Raw genomic sequence first — 18,826 nt, 5'->3', positions numbered from 1 at the left:
ACCTCTTAATCATAATCTATTGTTGGAAAATGCACGTATGAGAGCAAGATCTGGGGCTACACGGAGCATTTCCATAGATAGGCGATAGTCATTGTCCAACCTTTCACATGAAGGAAGATTACCATTGGAGCACTGACAACATCTGTGAAGCCTCATCCTAGCACTTGCCCCATTGTCCAAAGGTGGAGACAATGACAGAGGAGGGGGAAAAAAGCATAGCTGCTGAGAATGCCTGTAGGCAACTCTGTCAATAACATTTTCAAGATGTCCACCATGGCTGAGTGGGTAGTATTCTCACATCTGAGCCAGACGTTGGCAGGTTCAAGTCCCACTGCGAAGGCTTAAACACAAAATCCAAGCTGACACCTCAGTACGGTACTTGGGGAGTGCTGCACTGTCAGAGGCGCATCTTTTGGATGAGACGCAAAACTGAGGCCATGTCTGACCTCTCAGGTGGACGTAAAAGATCCTACGGCACTATTCGAAGGAGAACGGGAATTCTTAAGAGTATATGGTGCCTTTCATAGCGTCAGGACATCCCAAAGCCGTGCCTTCTTTAACACGCTCCTTAAAACCTACCTTGTTGAACAAGCTTTATGGTCACTTGTCCTAACGTCTTTATGTGGCTCGGTGTCAAATTTTGTTTGATACTCGCTCCTGTGAAGCTTTACTACGTTAAAGGCGCTACATAAATGCAAGTTGTTGTTTAACATTCACCTGAAATGGCAGGTTTAACGCCTGTTCTGAACGGAAGCATCATCTGAACGACAGAGCACTCCCCTCAGTACCACACTGAGAGGTCAGCCTAAATGATGCACTGAGGTCCGGGAGCGGGGGCTTTGATCCCACGGCCATCTGACTCAGATGGTGAGAGTGCTACCCACTGAGCTAAGCTGACTCAGACACGATCAATGTAGCAATCTGTTTTTGGAACTGAAAGCAGGAGCCGGTCTGAAAAGACTGGTATTCTAAATACGTGCACAAAATACCTTGAAGGGCATTGGTCAGAGTGGAGCGAATGTAATTGGGTTCAGCTTGCTGCTTTTGCACAGAAAAGCGAATGTTGATTGGCTTCGCGGGATGAATGGGGCCCGGAGTGTATCAGAATCGCAGGCAGACGAGAAAGCTCAGGTTACCCGGAGAGGGAATTTTAGGGAAAATTTTCCTGGAGTTCTGGATGCCCTGCGAGTTTCTTGTTGGTTGTAAGGAATGACGAAAGCTGGTAAGTGAAAGGGAAATGGGGGAGATATCTCACAAAGAGGGTTAAGATTTTCTGGGGGAAGTGCAGGAGTGTGATTTTTTTTTTTGAATGGGGTATGAATTGGGCAGACAGGGGGTTATCAGCCAGCTGTGTCTGAATAGAATCAGTGTGGTTACAGGCACTGATTGTATTTGGTGATGTGCGCTGCTCTGGACAGCTCTGTTTTTACACAGCCTGGTTGGTTTGCGAGCGCACAAGGTGAGAGGCTTTGTAAGTCTGACTGGGCTACTTAACCCTATCCCTGCCATAAACAGAATGAAAGACTTGCATTTCTATAGAGCCTTCACATGCCCTCAGGACATCCCAAAGCGCTTTACAGCCAATGAAGTACGTTTGAAGTGCAGTCACTGTCATAATGTAGGGAAACACAGCAGCCAATTTGCGCACAGCAAGATCCCATAAACAGCAATGTGGTAATGACCAGATAATCTGTTTTAGTGATGTTGGTGGAGCGATAAATTTTGGCCCAGGACACTGAGGAGAACTCCCCTGATCTTCTTTGGATAGCACCATGGGATCTTTTACATCCATCTGGGAGGTCCTCAGTTTGAAGTCTCATCTGAAAGACGGCACCTCCAACAGTGCAGCACTCCCTCAATACTGGTACTGGGAGCATCAGCCTAGATTAGATGTTCAAATCTCTGGAGTGGGACCAGTGTGTTTAACACCAGTGGTGGGCAAATTGCTGAAATCCATGGTCGGGGACAGAATAAATGTGCACTTGGACAGGCACGATGGGCTGAATGGCCTCCATCTGTGCTGTATCTTTCTATGATGTGCGGATTTGCAGAAGGAGTTTGATAAGGTTCTGCCCAAGAGATTGTTAGCTAAAGTTGAGGTGCATGGAATTGGGGGCAGCCTTGTGGCACGGTTAGGAAACATGGTTGGGGGGCCGAAAGCTGGGGGTCAAAGGGTCATTCACCGATCGGTGGGAAGTGACAGGTTCTTGACCCTAACAGATCTCGGTGTTTTAGGGGTTATCCACCCAATGAGGCAACAGCACTAAGAACAGCCCTTTTCCAAACCTCCAGACCCACAAAATTCAGGCTGGACGAACCAGCGAGTGAAGAAATAGAAGAGTTAATGGGAACCGAGTTGCCTGGGCTTCAAGGCCCAAATTGCCAGGGTCCTGGAGCTACAAGTGGCCTTAGGGCCACAGACTGGACACCTCGGATACACGCTGAGAGTGACAATGGAAAAGAGGCCTCAGCAAAGTCAACTCTTTCTTTATATTTCAAGGAACTTGAATAGTTGACCATCGAAAGTAAAGTAGGAGAAATCAAACCAGTCACCAGGCATGTTGTCAGAGGCGAGATTATCTGACTGAGTTGCACATGCAGACGTACAGAGACCGAAAGCAAATGATATTGAATTTATATTATGTTATGGAATGTATTTTGATTAGAAAAATGAGAGGGGATGAAACAAATTCTTAGTTGGGTTATTAATTGGATTCTTAGCTTTAAGCTGGGGAACTGATGCCAATTGTTTGAGGAATTCTGAGGTCCTTGTCGACATGAGAGCTATGAGGAGAAAGAAGTGTGGGGGGCCCAGCTCAAGCTTAAGAGACGAAGGATAAGGATGAGGTCCAGGCGGACTGAGTTTTTGTCACGGATGCAGCGCTGAACAGACTGTGTTGGATCTATCTTGGCAAATGAACTCTGGACACATCTGTTTCTGCATCTCTCACTAGGACCAACATGTGTATAGAGGCACTTCATAGAAATTACAGCACAGAAACAGGCCATTCGGCCCAACTGGTCTATCCCGGTGTTTATGCTCCACACGAGCCTCCTCCCTCCCTACTTCATCTCACCCGATCACCACATTCCTTTCTCCCTCATGTACTTATCTAGCTCCTCCTTAAATGCATCACATATTTAGTTATATAGTTTTAGCCAAATGATCCGATCCATCACAGCCTTTAAACGCGAGGCATTCAATGAGAAGCTGGCATTTGGGGGCAGATTCACCGAGGGTAATATTACGATATGCCCTGGCGGCGGGCGGGATTGCTCATCGCAGGCGCGAGCTCTGAAAATTTCTGTTTTGATCTGTTTATCAACGCCTCCTTTAAAATAACAAAGACGTTTCATCTAAAGCTAACGTGTCCGTCAGTAATATAACGGCTTTGACCCACACGTGCGCAGGGTGACTGAGGCTAGGGGTCAACTGAAAAGTTCAAGTCTGAGATTGATGGAATTTTTTGTTAGGCTAGGGTATTAAGAGTTACGGAACCAAGGCAGTTGGATGGAGTGAAGATACAGATCAGCCATAGATTAGTTGAATGGCGAAACGGGCTAGAAAGGTCGAATGGCCTGCTCCTGTTCCTATGTATTGTGGTATGGGTATGGGATGCCTCGGTCGTTTTCGAAAGTGATTTGGAAGAGGTTGCTCAGAATAGTAGATATGTGGAATAGACAACCAGCTGATGCTGCATGGATAACTCTTTCAGAAAAAGAGGTGACTAGATAACTGGTTAGGAATTGACGTGTGGGTCACACACTGCAATAATCGTACACTCCGTTGGGTATAATGGTACATGTGTGTTTGGAGCTGGAGCCTATGGGTGAAGGAAGGGCAGGGTTGTCTGGGAAAACCCAGGGATTGAAATGTGCAGAAGTGAGAATACATGCATATTATGGTGTGTTACTCGCTTTGTTTCGAGAATCAGATTTTCTTGCGGTCTTAATTCTGCCCTCCTCCTTTTCGCAGTCTCCTCCAGACCTTGTTCGGCCTCGTCCCTCAACCTGATGTCCGCAGTTGTTGACAGGATGTCTACCGACCCTATCTCAGGAAGCTGCACCTCGGTCAACACCGTCTGTTCCGACAGCGACCGTCCCATCAGCCTCAGCTCCTCCAACTCCTCTGCCTCGCTACAGGACAGTCACAGCTCTTTCGGGAGCAGTGGGGCTTTGGTGTCCAGCACCATGGGCCTACATTACCCCCAGCAGCACGGAAGCGATATCAGCCTGGACTTGACCCCGGTCAACCACATGGAAGCACAGCCTGATGACGTGATTGGAGGGGCCGAGAACCATGAGATTGACGTCAATGGCCGTGTCACGGAAAGAGCTCTGAGGACAAAATGCCACAATGCCCCCTGGTCTCCTGTGCCATCCAAACCCAAAGAGCCCCTTGCCAAGCTCTCGCATGTGGACAGGGTGGTGAAGGAGATCATAGAGACCGAACAGGCATATGTCAGGGATTTGAAGAGCATCGTGGAGGTAAGACAGTTCAGGTCTGCATTTGTGCTCGACAATCTTTCCAATTGCAAGACTTTTGGTATTTGGTCCTTTATTTGCCCATTTCCATATGTCTGACCAAGGTAGAAAGAACTTTTAGCCATATTAATGATCACATTGCTGTTTGTGGGACCTTGCTGTGCGCAAATTCGCTGCCGCATTTCCTACATTGCAACAGTGACTACATTTCAAAGGCGCTATATAAATGCAAGTTCTTTCTTTCTTTTTCTTGTATGGAATGGGATCGCTTGAGAATTGGCATTGGATTCAGGAATATTATCACTTGATTGATTCAGAAAATGGGGCTGACTTTGTGTGAAACATTAAGCTATTAAAATTAACAATAAACGGTGAGCCACAAGTGGGGTTGTCCCCTGACACACCACCTCTCCCAGTGTGACACTGACAGCTGACAGGACTCTTTTCTCAATCTGCGGGGCAACTCAAGGCTGAGGCTGAATTGAGAAGTAAATTGGAAAGTTCGAGATTATTTTTAAAAGCAACAACCAAAACAGGGTAAGAAGCTGTAAAATGTCACCATCATCTCCACTCTGTCTGAAGGTACAGTGATTTGAGTTAATTATAATGTGTGCAACAGCGGGTCCCTTTAATAGTGTTCTCTGATCTAATACGACCTCTGCAATTAAGCACATTTTTATGGTTGCCTTACTAATAGGGAGCCGATATAACCACTTCCTCTGGAGAGCATTTATTAATTGCTGCCCTGCTCCTTTGCCAACTGCTCAGGCACTCTGCTTGAGGGAATCAATGGGAAGTATCTCAAAGACGTCCAAAGCTACAGGGAATGACTGTTCGATCCAGGGTTCCGAGATCTGGAATTCATTCAGAACTCTCCTGTCCAGTGTTCAGGAGTTTGTGTCGGAATTAAAATAATCCCAGCCCTGGATATTTTTAGTACAGATTGTCAATATGACATGGTGCCAGTGACATCTCGTGTCAGAACATTAATACTGCCTTGATTGGTATCACTGTGATAGGCTGTTCAATTCAGACATCTCTTACTATTTCTGCAGTGTCTGTTTCAGTGGGTAACACTCTTGCCTCGGAGTCAGGCTGAAGCCCCAACTCCAGAGACTTGACACTTCAGTGCAGTACTAAGGGCGTGCTGCACTGCCGGAGGTGCCTTCTTTCGAATGACATGTTATATTTATCCCTCAACCAGCATCACTAAAACAGATTGTCTGGTCATTATCACATTGTTTGTGGGATCTTGCTGTGCGCAAATTAGCCGCTGCATCACAACAGTGACTACACTACTTAATTGGCCGTAAAGCGCTTTGGGATGTCCTGAGGTTGTGAAAGACGCTATACAAATGCAGGTCTTTCTTTCTTTCTTCCTTTTTCAGCTTCCATTGACATTTATGAGGAATACTTGGTGTGTGCCCAGAGATTGTAAACTCTTTTACCAAGAACAATATGCAATTATAGTAAACGTAGTACGCCAAAGAAATCTTCACCCATGGTGAGGTTGAGAGGAGTCTTGTCTTCATTATGGAAGGAGAACCACCCGAAGAAATGCCACTTTCATCTCAGTTGCCCCCTTTTTTGGTGTATTCTCTGGTCTATTAAGTGCTGCGGCACAGTTAGACGCACAGTAACCCCCTCTACTCTTACCCCAACAATTTGCTGTAGAACCTCAGATGGGCGCCCCCTCCCTATTGTACCCGGGGGTGGCCCAATATCACGTTAAACACTGGGGTAGATTTTCAACTTGCCCCCGGGCACTAAACTGGCATCGCGGATCGGCTGCCTGTTACAGAAAGCTCCCGACTTTCATTCCCACTGAAATCGATAGAAATGAAAATCAGACATTTTCTATAACGGGCGGCCAATCTGTAACATCAGTTCTACACCCTGTTGGCAAAATAAAAATCTACCCCAGGGTCTTTATTCATCGAAGCATTGGATATTTTTTGATATATTAATTTGTTCCTCACTTCAGGGCTGTCATAGTGGGGACGGGGGGTATTATAGATTAGTAAATAAGAGGAAGTAAAATTGCTTTAAATTAATAAAAATTTCTTCAATGAAAATTGATCATTTTTGGTAAAGTGACAACACAGACTGTAACTGGACACTGCTCCTAACCTATTTCCTGATTTATTGAAACATATAAATACTGTGGCTACAAGAGCAGGTCAGAGGCTGGGTATTCTGCGGCGACTGACTCACCTCCTGACTCCCCAAAGCCTTTCCACCATCTACAAGGCACAAGTCAGGAGTGTGATGGAATACTCTCCACTTGCCTGGATGAGTGCAGCTCCAACAACACTCAAGAAGCTCGACACCATTCAGGACAAAGCAGCCTGCTTGATTGGCACCCCATCCACCACCCTAAACGTTCACTCCCTCCACCACCGGCGCACAGTGGCTGCAGTGTGTACCATCCACAAGATGCACTGCAGCAACTCGCCAAGGCTTCTTCGACAGCACCTCCCAAACCCGCGACCTCTACCACCTAGAAGGACAAGAGCAGCAGGCACATGGGAACAACACCACCTGCACGTTCCCCTCCAAGTCACACACCATCCCGACTTGGAAATATATCGCCGTTCCTACATCGTCGCTGGGTCAAAATCCTGGAACTCCCTTCCTAACAGCACTGTGGGAGAACCTTCACCGCACGGACTGCAGCGGTTCAAGAAGGCGGCTCCCCACCACCTTCTCGAGGGCAATTAGGGATGGGCAATAAATGCCGGCCTCGCCAGCGACGCCCACATCCCATGAACGAATTTTTAAAAAATAAGAAAGCAGGGAATGAGGAAAGGCCATTCAGCCCATCAATCGCGCTCCTTCCACAAACCATCCCCCCCCAACCAGGCCCCATGATCTACACCATCGTGGCTCCGCCCACCCATTTAATCTCCTCGGAGAAAGTTTCAGAGAAGTACTCCCGGATCCACAAGTGTAACTGAGATAACTTTCACCCACCTTCACTAATGAACTACCGTCCTCAATAAACATTCCCGCCCCACTCCCAGCCCCAGCATCACGTCCCATAGTCCACTGTAAGATCCCATTCTACAGCTCACAGTACATGAGACTCTACCCATAATACAGAAAAGTTAATTGCAATGGTTTCCAAAATTTATGACCTGGATTTAAGCCCACCAAGATGGACAGCAATCTTTCAAGTGTGTTTACATGGTTTTTTTTTTAAACAATCATGAGGAGTATTTAATGACAGGTCTGAGTCATATCTTGGCTGAAACTATTTCAATCCTTGCCTGGTTACTGTGGAACAGCATGCGACCTTCTGACCCGGAAGTGGTTCTAATGACGCGAAGTTGGTTTGTGGGGGGGTCTTGTTTTAACAGAGCTGCTTTTGATCTCTAACCCTGGAAGCCTGGACTGTGTGGAGCGAGCCAGCGAGAGTCACAGCGCAGATTGATTTTGAATGTGGGAGAATGCCTTTCAACCACAAAACGAAAAAAGAAATCTTCTCATGAGATGTGAGAGAATCACAATTTCCCAAGAAAGGATAATCAGTTGTGTAGTTGTTACACAGTTGTATAATAAATAGAGTGGGAGTGAGACAAACGCAGACAATTCTCTCTAGTCTACGTAGATTGTTTTGAAGGTCATGAGATTGAACTACAGGCATGTTTGTCATTCTATCTTTGCCTGGTTTCATTGGAGGAGCTTAGTGTCGAACTATTTGATGGGGCCCTCCATTGGAGTGAGCTAATCCATATTTAGTTGTGTATGAGAGATAGACAGAGTGGGAAACGTACTACCTTGGCTTCCTTCTATTACATACATAGAATTACATAGAACGGACAGCACAGAAACAGGCCATTCAGCCCAACAGGTCCATGCCGGTGTTTTTGCTCCACACGAGCCTCCGCCCACCCCTCTTCACCTATCCCTATCAGCATAACCTTCTAATCCTTTCTCCCTCATGTGTTTATCTAGCTTCCCCTTAAATGCACGGACTCGATGGGCCGAATGGCCTCCTTCCGTGCTGTAACCTTTCTATGCATCTATGCTATTCACCTCAACTACTCCATGTGGTAGCAAGTTCCACATTCTCACCACTCTCTAGGTAAAGAAGTTTCTCCTGAATTCCCTATTGGATTTATTAGTGACTATCTTACATTGATGGCCTCTTGTTTTGGTCTCACCCACAAGTGGAAACATCTCCTCCACATCTACCCTGTCAAACCCTGTCATTACCTTAAAGACCTCTCTCAGGTCACCATTCCGCCTTCTCTTTTCAAGAGGAGAGAGCTCCAGCCTGTTCAATCTTTCCTGCAGGGTATAACCTCTCAATTCTGGTATCACCCTTGTAAATCTTTTTTGCACCTATAATATTCAGACCAGAACTGTGCACAGTACTCCAAGTGCGGTCTAACCAAGGTTCTATACAAGTTTAACATAACTTCTCTGCTTTTCAATTCTATCCCGCTAGAAATGAAAGCTAGTGCTTGATTTGCCTATTTTTATGGCCTTATTGACCTGCGTCGCTACTTTTAGTGATTTGTGTGTATTAACTGATTAAGAATGCCATTGATGATACCCACGTAGATTTTTTTTACTTCAGTTTCCTCTCCTCCGCATTTCGAGATGACCTTCTCTGACCAGGTAAAGGCTCACAATGCTGGTAGCTCTTCATAACTTGCCCACGTGGCCATTCTTCACTAGTGAGGGTTGGGCTACTCGACTAACAACATCAACAACAACAACTTGCATTTATGTAGCGCCTTTAACGAAGTAAAACGTCCCAAGGCGCTTCACAGGAGAGTTATCAGACAAAATTTGACACCAAGCCATATAAGGAGATGTTAGGACGGGTGACCAAAAGCTTGGTCAAAGAGTTTTTAAGGAGCATCTTAAAGGAGGTGAGAGAGGCGGAGAGGTTTAGGGAGGGAATTCCAGAGCTTAGGCCCTAGGCAACTGAAGGCACGGCCGCCAATGGTGGAGCGATTAAAATCAGGGATGCGCACGAGGCCAGAATTGGCAGAGATCTCGGAGGTTTGAAGGGCTGGAGGAGGTTACAGAGATAGGGAGGGGCGAGGCTCACGGAGGGATTTGAAAACAAGGATGAGAATTTTAAAATTGAGGCATTGCCAGACCGGGAGCCAACGCAGGTCAGCGAGCACAGGGGTGATGGGTGAAGGGGACTTGATGCGAGTTAGGATATGGGAGTCTCACATCCAAGCCCAATTTTATACCCGATGCTCACACATGGAATTTTCAACAGATTTCACAGGGTGACAATCGGGGGGCGAGATTCTTGGCTAATATTTTTCCCCTCCTTAGCTTGGGGGTTACTGAGCATCCACTGCTACCCCAGCTGACATTAGCAAGATCATCCCACACTTGGGATCAAAGTGGGAAACCTACTGGTCTGTAGGGATCAGAACCACACTGAGCTATGAGGGGGGTTCACTTTTCTTAGGTTTTTGTATGGCTAAAAAGAAGAGGGCATTTGCTGGAATGAAAATGCTGATTCATGTACGATTAAAGCATGATTGGGTTTGTCAGGATACAAAACAATGGTTTGGGGTGAAGGAACTCAGAGTGGTGTTATCGACACAGCCAGTCAGACAGGACTAGAGCATTGATAGTGTTAATACTTTGCTGTTTTCTACATCGACAAAACAATGGAGCAGATGGTACTTGGGCCAGATGGTTTGCATTCCAGTGAATGTTTCATTTTGCTTTCTAAAGCATGCAAGATATTTAATCTATTCAGTGCGTTGCTAATACTGCACAGGTTTCAACAATCACTGCTGTATTGTTTCAGCTCAGTGGCGTTAAGGGTTAGAGTGCTGCCTTTTCAACCTCTGCGACCCGGGTTCCAACCCAAGCTGGACATGTGGCTTTAAAGGTGGTTTTACATTGCGGTGAGCAGTTGATGACAGATACCATTGGCTGTGTTCCTCACTGTAAACACCCCCGATCTGCCTGAAACTGGTGGTTAAGTGTAGGTCAACACATCTGCTGTTCGGTTAATATTGCCTGTTCTTGCAAAGAAGGAAGCAGCATCTCTATAGCGTCTTATCATATCTTAGGACGTCCCAAAGGGTTTCACATCCAATGAATTCCTTGGTACACTAAAACATCACATTAGTACATGGGCTAGTACACTAAAACATCACAATAGTACATGGGCTGATACACCAAAGCATCACATTAGTATATGGGCTGGTACACCAAAGCATCGCATTAGTATATGGGCTGGTACACCAAAGCATCGCATTAGTATATGGGCTGGTACACCAAAGCATCGCATTAGTATATGGGCTGGTACACCAAAGCATCGCATTAGTATATGGGCTGGTACACCAAAGCATCGCATTAGTATATGGGCTGGTACACCAAAGCATCGCATTAGTATATGGGCTGGTACACCAAAGCATCGCATTAGTATATGGGCTGGTACACCAAAGCATCGCATTAGTATATGGGCTGGTACACCAAAGCATCGCATTAGTATATGGGCTGGTACACCAAAGCATCGCATTAGTATATGGGCTGGTACACCAAAGCATCGCATTAGTATATGGGCTGGTACACCAAAGCATCGCATTAGTATATGGGCTGGTACACCAAAGCATCACTGCATCATATGTTGTGTTTTGTTTTTTTGTTTTGCTGTATCAGAAATGGCTTTGCTCACCCAACGTTATTCTGTCTGTAGGATTACCTGGGCTGTATAATTGACTGTGGAGACCTACCTCTGAAACCAGATGAAGTGAACACCTTATTCTGCAACATTGAAGATATCTACCAGTTTAACAGGTGGGTGATCGGCTATAAGCCGTTAGCTGACGGTCCACTGGAAAAGGGAGGAGAGTGGGGGGGGATCAGGGTTAGTGGGGTGAATACTCCACCTCACCACCATTTCAAACTCTGTGCATCTTTACTGCAATTAACCAAAGTTGTACCAAAATGTTAGATAAACTGCTCCAACCTTTGAAGGGATCTTGCTGCCCCCTGTGCTGACAGGGTTAATAATACACCAGCCGCTATTCTTTCTGGCCCCTGTTGGTTTGGGCACAGCCCACCCACACCAACTAATGAACTTCAGATCGCCATTGTTCAGTACCACACTCGGCAGTGCTCTGAACTCGCTGGTCACTGGGAAGCTCTGCATTAAATTTCGACTGGCGTTTTACACTGGTGCGCCTAACGCCAGAGTTTGCGATAGTCAGTTAATAATTAAATGCTTTCTTCTGTGTGAAATTCTGTAACAGGCACCAGCTTACGTTTATATAGCACTTTTCAGATAGTAAAAGGCCCCACGGTGCTTCAGAGTCCAGGGGAGGAGCAGGAGCAGAAGTAGGGAAGGCGGTCAAAGAGGTAGGGTGGAGGAAGGCTTTTGAAGGTGGGCAGTGATGTAGCAAAGTGGGGTAGCTCAGGGAGAGAGTTGCAAGATGGCTGTTGGCTCTACCTATGAAATTAGAGCAGAGAATAGACCAGAGGTGAAAGAGCAGGAGTTGGGGGCAGAGACGTAGGGCTGGAGGAACATCCAACTGTAAGAAGGAGCAGAGTTGTGGAGTGACTCGTTGACAAGGATAAGGATTTTGAAGTCAAAGTGGGACAACAAATGTGTAAAAAACCAGACTGGCATATAAGAGAACAACTGCACTATTGCTTACTACATAGGGGGCAGGTTTGAGAACAGTTTGCTCAGATCAGGACTGTCCCAAGAATGCTCTCAGTCAGAATTACACATTTGTAGATTGTAATGAATGGCTAAGTGAAAAGTAAGACACAATTCCTGGACCCACATGAACAGTCTGAACTTTGTTCTCATGATATAAAGTATAATTTCAACCAGGCTCCATTCTGTATCATCCCTGTCACTCTCACTTACCCATATATTATATCGACACAAGTCACCAATGTGTCTCCTGGCAACCTGTTATTAGGTTTGAACCACTAACCCCCTGGACAGCTAGAACTGTGGAGAAACCCCATCGCACGGTCTTCAAAATGATCGCATGATGTCGATCGGGTCTGGGTCGCACACAACCCTTTAGAATTTTGCCTTTTTAATTTCTGTGGCTTGGTTGGAGAAAATAAATAAACCCATGCAGGATATTGCGTCGGCTTAGTATAAGGATGAAAGACTGACCAGTGATCTTTCCTGCGAGTGAGAGAAAAGAAGGGCAGAAATCATTCCGAGGAATAGACACGGTGAGGCTAGTTTTTTTTCAGTTTGTTCTGCACTGATGAGTTCCTGGTTGCCCAGTTGTCCAGTGATGTTTCTCACCCGTTTTGGCCTTTCGTAAGAAACAAATTTGAATTGTGAACCCCAATCTAGGCCCCCGCATTTCCCAAAATACAGTCCTCCTCAGCTCTCGTCTTGGCCCGTATAAAGTCATCCACTCCCATCGCCCCAGTCCTTGATAAGTTCCGCTGGCTTCCTGAGTCCCAGCAAACTGATTTCAGGATCCTTGTCCTTGCTTTAAAATCATTCCCCGGCCCCGTCTGAACATACCAACGTACAAATTAAGAGCAGGAGTGGGCCATTCGGCCCCTCGAGCTCGCTCTGCCATTTGATAAGATCATGGCTGATCTGATTGTGACCTCAACCCTACTTTCGCGAATACCTTTGACTCCCTCGTTAATCAGGAATCTATCTAACTCAGCCTTAAAGATATTCAATGAGATCGATGATGTCCCCCAGGTGTCCCAGTATCTACCCTCTGCTCCTCCGACTCCTTACTCCCCATTCAATGCGCTCAACAACTGCTGGCTGTTCTTTCAGCCACTATACCTCTTCCCTCTGGAAGTCCTTGTCCCCAAATCGCTCCGCCTCGCCACCCCACCTGCTTTTTTCAAAAAAAAATCTAAAAACCCCCCTCTCTCTGACCGGGTGTTTGATCTCCCACCCCCCCTTAACATTTGCTGTTTCTTCTCTTTCCCATCTGCTTGGTATCCATTGGTTCTCTGCCACAATAATTGAGACATCCCACTGTGCGTGTGGTTGTAATCTGCTCTCAACCTTCTCCCTAAACAAGTAGCCATCTTCCAGTGACGTAGTTCAGAAGGATTCACTCGCTGATTTTCATGGGACAATAATGATTAAAGAGTCGGAGATACAGGATATGGTATTGCAGTGGTTCTGGGAGTGGACTAGCAACCCAATTGCTGTAAGTTCAAATTCCACCATGGTAAGGTGTAAAACTGAATTCAGTAAATCTAGTAATTTGCAAACTGGCACCAGAACATACTATCACAAAAGTTTCTTCCTGCTATAAAAACTGGGGTCAAAACGGGTTAATTTATGAGGACAGGTTACAAAGACTAGGCCTGTATTCCCTCAAGAATAGAAGATTAAGGGATGATCTAATTGAGGTGTTTAAGATGATTAAAGGATTTGATAGGGTAGATAGAGAGAAACTATTTCCTCTGGTGGAGGGAGTCCAGAACAAGGGGGGAAAAACCTTAAAATTAGAGCTAGGCCGTTCAGGGGTGATGTCAGGAAACACTTCTTCACACAAAGGGGAGTGGAAATCTGGAACTCTCTCCCCCCAAAAATCTGTAAAGTCTGGGGGGGTCAATTGAAAATTTCAAATCTGAGATGGATGGACTTTTGTGAGGCAAGGGGATTAAGGGATATGGAACCAAGGCGGGTAAATGGAGTTACGATACAGATCAGCCATAATCTAACTGAATGGCGGAGCAGTCTCGAGGGGCTGAATGGCCCACTCCTGTTCTTATGTTCTAACTGGTTCACTAATATCCTTCGGGGGAGGGAACCTGCCACTCCTACCTAGTCGGGCTGACATGTGACTCTAATCCACCCTACGTTGAATGTCTCTTGACGTGTTCTGAAGTGGCTGAGCAAACCACTCAGTTGCAACATACAATCACGATGAAGCACATCAGGACAATAAGGGATGTGGGCACAAAATGTGGCCTTGTCAGCTTCACCCACATCCTGAGAACACATTTTTAAAAAAATGTTGAAATGACTTTAAGAATTGTTGGTGATGGAAATTTTGTGATCAAATTTTTGCTGGGTAAGGGGTTTTAAGGGTTACGAAACCAAGGCAGGTAGATGGAATTAAGATACAGATCAGCCATGATCTAATTGAAAGGCGGAACAGGCTCAAGGGGCTGAAAGGCCTCCTTCTGTTCCTATGTAATTCAGAAATGCTCATCTCATGACGTCCCCTCCCTGCCTGCTCTGCGCCTAAAGCATCTGCCGCACCAACACCACGCTGATATCTGTGTCCAGCGGCCATTCCGCAAAGTCACAGGAGGCAAAGTTTATTTTACCTGCCCAGGGAGAGTTAGACATGAGGTAACGCTGTGCAGTAACAGGCCTCGAAACTGCACAGGCCGATTCTTGTGGCACGTCCCGAACTGTTGACTGAATATCTGTGAAGTGTAAAGTCTGAACTTTGCTGAGTGCCTCATGAAAGAAAACATATTTTCACAGCCAGTTTTCAGAAACGAGCAGGGATGATGAATTAACTTCATGGTTATATGGACTCGCAAATGCTTTGCTGACAGAGTTACAGAGCCTTTGCTCTGTTGGAACTTTGGGCTTCAGCCAGTCTGGGGCAGGTGGGGGGTAGGGGAAGGCTGGTGGCTTTTGACAATCTGCCAACAAAGAGCTTCATTAATCTTCATATGGACTAGTTTAAGAGTCAAAAGCAAAGATAGGTTATTGAGAAGGACTCCGACTGTGTGCGAGAGCTGGGGCCAAAGAAGAGTAAGGGCTGTTTTGGATCAAAGGAAGCCTGTTGACATTGTGTAACTTTGAGTTCCAACTTGTAAAGGTGAGGAGCCTCAGTGCTGAGCAAATAGACGACTGTAAACAAAGCATTGGGGTTCATTTCAAGAGGAATAGAATTGAAAAGCAGGGAGCTTATGATACACTTGTACAGAACCTCAGTTGGACCACACTTGGGACAATGACTAATGAGAAGGTCCTCGAACTAGCACCAGAGAAGTGATGAAGCTGAGTGAGAAGGATTCTGGGGACATTACAGGGGAGTGAGAGGGAAAGGGGTTGGGTTCTATCACAAAATGTTGATTGTAAATCATGAGGCAGGCAAAGAACTTTGTGGTCAGATGTTAGAAAGAAAAAAAGGACTATATCGTGCCTTTCACAACCTCAGGACGTCCCAAAGCGCTTTACAACCAATGAAGTACTTTTGAAGTGCAGTCACTGTTGTAATGTGGGAAACACTATAACACAACAGCTAATTTGCGCACAGCAAGTTCCCACAAACAGCAATGTGGTAATGACCAGATAATCTGTTTTTTTAAGTGATGTTTGTTGAGGAATAAATATTGTCCAGGATACCGGGAAGAACTCCCCCACTCTCCTTTGAAATAGTGCCTTGGGATCTTTTACATCCACCTGAGAGGGCAGACGGGGCCTCAGTTTAACGTCTCATCTGAAAGACGGCACCTCTGACAATGCAGCACTCCCTCAGTACTGCACTGTTAAGTGTCAGCCTAGATTTTGTGCTCAAATCTCTGGAGTGGGAATGGGCTGGTGAACCATTGGATCTCCTGCAATATCAATTGGCTGCCATGTTTCCTACATTACAACAGTGACCACATTTCAAAAATACTTCATTGGCTGTAAAGCGCTTTGGGACGTCCTGAGGTCGTGAAAGGCGCTATATAAATGCAAGTCTTTCTTTTCTTTCTTTTATTTGCTGCAGTGCAGGCTGGCTATGGGAATCCAAGATGGCGGTTGCAGGAATCAGCCTTGATTGAAAGCTCCCCAGTACAGTGGCACTGCCCACCAGTGAAAGGTTGGCAGCTCTGTGGTATAGTTCATCTACTGGCACAAGTAATGCTGGCACTTGCAAGCTTGGTGTTTTCATTGCCATAAGTCTGGCAAGAATTACTGATATAGATCTGATGGTGGTACATGGAGTGTCCACGGTGACACTGTCTTTGCTATGCCAACATTATTCAATGGGTCTTAAAGGGTTAAATTATGAGGACAGGTTGCATAAACTTGGTTTGTATTACCTTGAGATTAGAAGGCCGAGGGGTGATCTAATCGAGGTGGTTAAGAGGGATAGGGTAAATGTAGAGAAATTACTTCCCCTGGTGGGACAATCCAGAAGAAAGGGACACAGTCTTAAAATTAGAGCTAAGCCATTCAGGAGCGAAATCAGGAAGCACTTCTTCACACAAAGGGTAGTGGGAATCTGGAACTCTCTCCCCCAAAAGGCTGTGGATTCTGGGTCAATTGAAATTTTCAAGACGGAAATTGATAGATTTTTGTTGGGTAAGAGTAAATAGGGATAATGAGCAAAGGCAGGTAAATGGAGCTGAGGTGCAGATCAGCCATGATCTGATTGAATGGCAGAACAGGCTCGAGGGGCAGAATGGCCTACTCCTGTTCCTATGTAACATTGGTAACAGGGGCGCATATCAAATCCACACTGGTACAGATCTGATGACGGGCACCTCTCCCATCTCTTGCCCTTTTGGGCAGGGCTGGCATCGGTACACAAGGTGAGTCAACTGACACAGAGCCAATACTGACAGTATAGCTCATGTCTCCGCTCCAGGTGTTGGTGACACTCCCACGATAACTGGACTGTTTCTTTTGCCAATTTGCTATTTGGACTAAATTATTGTCAAGCACTGATTAATTTGCTGATTGTTTCCAAGTCTCTCTCTCTCTCGCTCTCTCTTTCCTGTTCCTAACTCTCAGCCAAGCCTCACTGTTCCATTTCAGCGAGGTGCCAGATCACTGTTGTAACATCCAGTGGGTGCCAGAATTCTCACTCCACATACCCCCCGGCCCCCCCCTCCACCGACGACGTCTAATGATGCCAAAATGTTGCCTCTTGGGATTTAATCTGGCGCCAAGAGAGAAAGATGCTCGCACAAACTGCAGAGAAATGCTCCCGCAGACTGCAATTAAAGAAAAAAGGCTTGAGTCACACGGATTTACAATGTGAGTCTGTGTGTGTGTGTGTCACAAAGGATATTTGCTCAGTTGGTGGCATTCTTGCCTCTGGAGATTGTAGATCTTCAACACACTAGATGTTGGAACTCAATAATCCAAGTTGTCACTGCAGTGCAGTACTGAAGGAGTGCCACACTGTCGGAGGTGCCGTCCTTCAGATGCGACGTTGAGACTCACACGTGAATAACAGCCACTGGGTTCTGCGGAATAATAGCCCAGGGGGAGTCGTCGCCTTTCGGAAAGGAGGAGAGGAAGGAGAAGAAGCTTCCAGTAATTCCTCTCAAAACCTCTTCTTGATCCCTAAAAATGATTTGCATGAAAATAAACTAACATTCAATAACAATTTGCATTTATATAGCGACTTAATGTAGTAAAATGTCCCAAGGCACTTCACAGGAACGATTATCAGACAAAATTTGACACCGAGCCACAAAAGGAGATATTAGGACAGGTGACCAAAAGCTTGGTCAAAGAGAGAGGTTTTAAAGAGAGTCTTCCAGGAGGAGAGAGAGGCGGAGAGGTTTAGGGAGGGAATTCCAGAGCTTAGGGCCTGGGCAGCTGAAGGCACGGCCGCCAATGGAGGGGTGATGAAAATCGGGGATGCGCAAGAGCACAGAATTGGAGGAGCGCAGAGATCTCGGAGGGTTGTAGGGCTGGAGGAGGTTACAGAGATAGGGAGGGGGCGAGGCCATGGAGGGATTTGAAAAAAAGGATGAGAATTTTAAAATCGAGGCATTGCCGGACCGGGAGCCAATGCAGGTCAGCGAGCACAGGGGGTGATGGGTGAACGGGACTTGGTGCGAGTTAGGATACGGGCAACTGAGTTTTGGATGAGCTCAAGTTTACGGAGGGTGGAAGATGGGAGCCTTTAGTGATGGCACTGCATTAAAAATGTAAATATCTACACAGAGAATAAAGGCAAGGAGATGTAAATAATCAACTTTTAAAAATTCATTCTTGGGGTCTGGGCATCGCTGGCAAGGCTGGCATTTGTTGCCTATCCCTAGTTGCCCTGAGAAGGTGGTGGTGGGCCTTCTCCTTGAACCACAGATACACCTGGGTGTCTTGCTAGGCCACTTCAGAGAGCAGTAAGAGTCAACCACGTTGGTGTGGGGAATGGAGTCACATATAGGCCAGGCCGGGTAAGGACGGCAGGTTTCCTTCCCTAAAGGACATTGGTGAACCAGTTGGGTTTTTACAACAGCTTCATGGTCACTTTTACTGGTACTGGTCCTCATGCCCCTGAGCATGGTCCAACAATCCTGGTATCAACAGGTGATGACTGACTTGTATAGACAAGGGATTGAGGACCAGACAACTCAACATAAATGAGGACAACCTAGCACCTTGGCTGTAGATGAGGTTGTTTATTAGTAAATAACCATAAAT

At 46.1% G+C, this 18,826-nt stretch overlaps 1 protein-coding gene across 1 annotated transcript in view; it reads left to right on the top strand.

The window, feature by feature from the left end:
• The window catches only part of plekhg2 (pleckstrin homology domain containing, family G (with RhoGef domain) member 2), a 128,999-nt gene that overhangs the window by 57,137 nt on the left and 53,036 nt on the right, over positions 1–18,826 (top strand). The window contains exons 3-4 of the mRNA XM_067974799.1: positions 3,977–4,488; positions 11,174–11,274. Of these exons, the coding sequence (XP_067830900.1) occupies positions 3,977–4,488; positions 11,174–11,274 (613 nt within the window). The remainder of the gene's footprint in view (positions 1–3,976; positions 4,489–11,173; positions 11,275–18,826) is intronic.

The sequence above is a fragment of the Heptranchias perlo genome, chromosome 41 (assembly GCF_035084215.1).
Source record: "Heptranchias perlo isolate sHepPer1 chromosome 41, sHepPer1.hap1, whole genome shotgun sequence".
NCBI classification, from domain to species: Eukaryota; Metazoa; Chordata; class Chondrichthyes; order Hexanchiformes; family Hexanchidae; genus Heptranchias; species Heptranchias perlo.
This window is presented reverse-complemented; position numbering and strand designations above follow the sequence as displayed.